At 47.2% G+C, this 2,385-nt stretch overlaps 1 protein-coding gene across 2 annotated transcripts in view; it reads right to left on the bottom strand.

The window, feature by feature from the left end:
• Positions 1-64: 64 nt before the first annotated feature.
• LOC117952760 (rootletin-like) overlaps positions 65-2,385 on the bottom strand; it is a 2,965-nt gene continuing 644 nt past the window's right edge. Inside the window, exons 2-6 of one of the 2 annotated variants that reach the window (XM_034885284.1) lie at positions 2,107-2,276; positions 1,844-1,981; positions 1,659-1,736; positions 469-539; positions 65-304 (exon numbers count right to left, since the gene is read on the bottom strand). In XM_034885284.1, the coding sequence (XP_034741175.1) occupies positions 103-304; positions 469-539; positions 1,659-1,736; positions 1,844-1,981; positions 2,107-2,247 (630 nt within the window). In that variant the 5' untranslated portion in view covers positions 2,248-2,276 and the 3' untranslated portion in view covers positions 65-102. Of the gene's footprint in view, positions 305-468; positions 540-1,658; positions 1,737-1,843; positions 1,982-2,106; positions 2,282-2,385 lie in introns of both variants that reach the window. The other variant, XM_034885285.1, reaches the window with a different exon arrangement.

Below are 2,385 nucleotides of genomic sequence, written 5' to 3' on the forward strand. Positions count from 1 at the left end.
ACACACACACACACACACACACACACACACACACACACACACACACACACACACAGAGACACACAAACACCCACAGAGATGAGGACATCTACCTTAAAAGTCTCAATAGTCCCAGAAGAGTGAAAACAAACTGCACACCTGTCTCTCTCTCTGCCAATCATCCTCTCTCTGCCCCGCCTCCTCCACCGCTCTGGTCCAATCAGATGTCAGCTTCTGGAGGTCCTCCCTCAGGGCCTGGTTGGCCTGCTCTGATTGGCTGAGCTGCTCTCGGAGGAGAGCGTTTGTGTCAGCCAGACCGACCGACCTGAACACACACACAAACACACACGCAGAATCATTTAATTAATTAATGAAACCAAAATCTCACCTGTCTTATGTCAAATACAGGAAATAAAAAAGAAACGAATAGAATCTAAAAACATAGCAACCAAAACACACACACACACACACACACACACACACACACACCTCTGTTGTTCCTCCTCCAGCCTGATGAGGGCGCTCTCCAGAGAGTCACTGTGTTCGTCTCTGATCCTCAACTACAAAACATAAACAACGATTATCTTCTATTACAGCAACTAACATCTGGACAACATAGGGACAACGTCTGGACAACATCTGGACAACATGACAACATCTGGACAACATCAGGACAACATGACAACATCTGGACAACATCAGGATAACATCTGGATAACAGGACAACTTCTGGACAACATGTGGGACAACGTCTGGACAACAGGACAACATCTGGACAACAGGACATCTGGACAACAGGACAACATCAGGACAACATCTAGATAACAGGACAACATCTGGACAACAGGACAACATAAGGACAACATCTAGATAACAGGACAACATCTGGACAACAGGACAACATCTGGGTAACAGGACAACATCAGGACAACATCTGATAACAGGACAACATCTGGACAACAGAACAACATCTTGACATCAGGACAACATCGGGACAACATCAGGACAACATCTGGACAACAGAACAACATCAGGACCTCATCTGGATAACAGAACAACATCTGGACAACAGAACAACATCTGGATAACAGAACAACATCTGGAAAACATGATAACATCTGGGCAACATCTGGATAATATCTGGACAACATGACAACATCTGGACATCATCTGGACAACATCTGGATAATATCTGGACAACATCTGGATAATATCTGGACAACATCTGGATAACATCTGGATAACAGGATAACGTCTGGACAACGTGTGGGACAACAGGACAACATCTGGATGACATAACAACATCTGGATGACATAACAACATAAGGAAAACATCTGGATAACAGGACAACATCTGGATGACAACAACATCTGGATGACATAACAACATAAGGACAACATCTGGATAACAGGACGACATCTGGATGACATAACAACATCCGGAAAACATCTGGATAACAGGACTACATCTGGACAACAGAACAACATCTGAAAACCAGGACAACATATGGACAACATCTGGACCACATCTGGACCATGTCGGGACAACAGGACAACATCTGGACAACGTCGGAACAACATCTGGACAACATTAGGACAATATCTGGAGAACATCTGGACAAAGTCGGAACAACATCTGGACAACGTCGGGACAACAGAACAACATCTGGAGCACTGACCTCGGTGGTGAGCAGCTGTGTGTGTCCGTCCTGCAGCTGGACATCCAGATGTTGACATCGCTCTCTGTACTCACACAACTACACACAAACACACACACCCAACACTGTTAGATTCCTAGTAATAGAGTTTTTTATAGTATTAATACTCCATATTGATATACTATTACAGTATTAGTACTACTTACCTTGCTCTGCAGCCGGTGGATGAGCAGAGCCTGCCTGGCCTCCCTCTCTCGCCCCTCCCTCACCTTTCTCTTCCACTCCCTCTGCTGCCCCTCCACCCGCAGAGACAGGGCGAGCGAGGGAGACAATGACTGGCACAGCTAGAGAGAGAGGGAGGGAGGGAGAGATTTTCAGTAAAGTCTCCAAGCCCCGCCCACACACCTGCCTGACCTATCACAAGTCCCCAGTCAGTCAGAGCTCTGTTCCTGGACTCCCCCCCCCTCACCCGGTCATTCAGAGCTCTGGTCCTGGACTCCAGCTCCTCTCTCTCTGCCCGACTCTCGGCCAGCTCCTCCTGCAGACGACACACCTCCCCTTTAAGCTCCGCCTTCTCCTGCTGCCAGCCAATCAGCAGCCCCGACTGCATGCTTACAGCTCGACCTGTCCTCAGTGATCCTGGACTGGGACACAGAGAAACTGTCTGACAACAGGCTAAAAGTAGTGATTATTTACATGGAGTCTGGTGGAGATATGCTGCTCTATACACGCTAAAAGTAGTGATTAT

Source organism: Etheostoma cragini, chromosome 11, assembly GCF_013103735.1.
Source record: "Etheostoma cragini isolate CJK2018 chromosome 11, CSU_Ecrag_1.0, whole genome shotgun sequence".
Classification (NCBI taxonomy): domain Eukaryota; kingdom Metazoa; phylum Chordata; class Actinopteri; order Perciformes; family Percidae; genus Etheostoma; species Etheostoma cragini.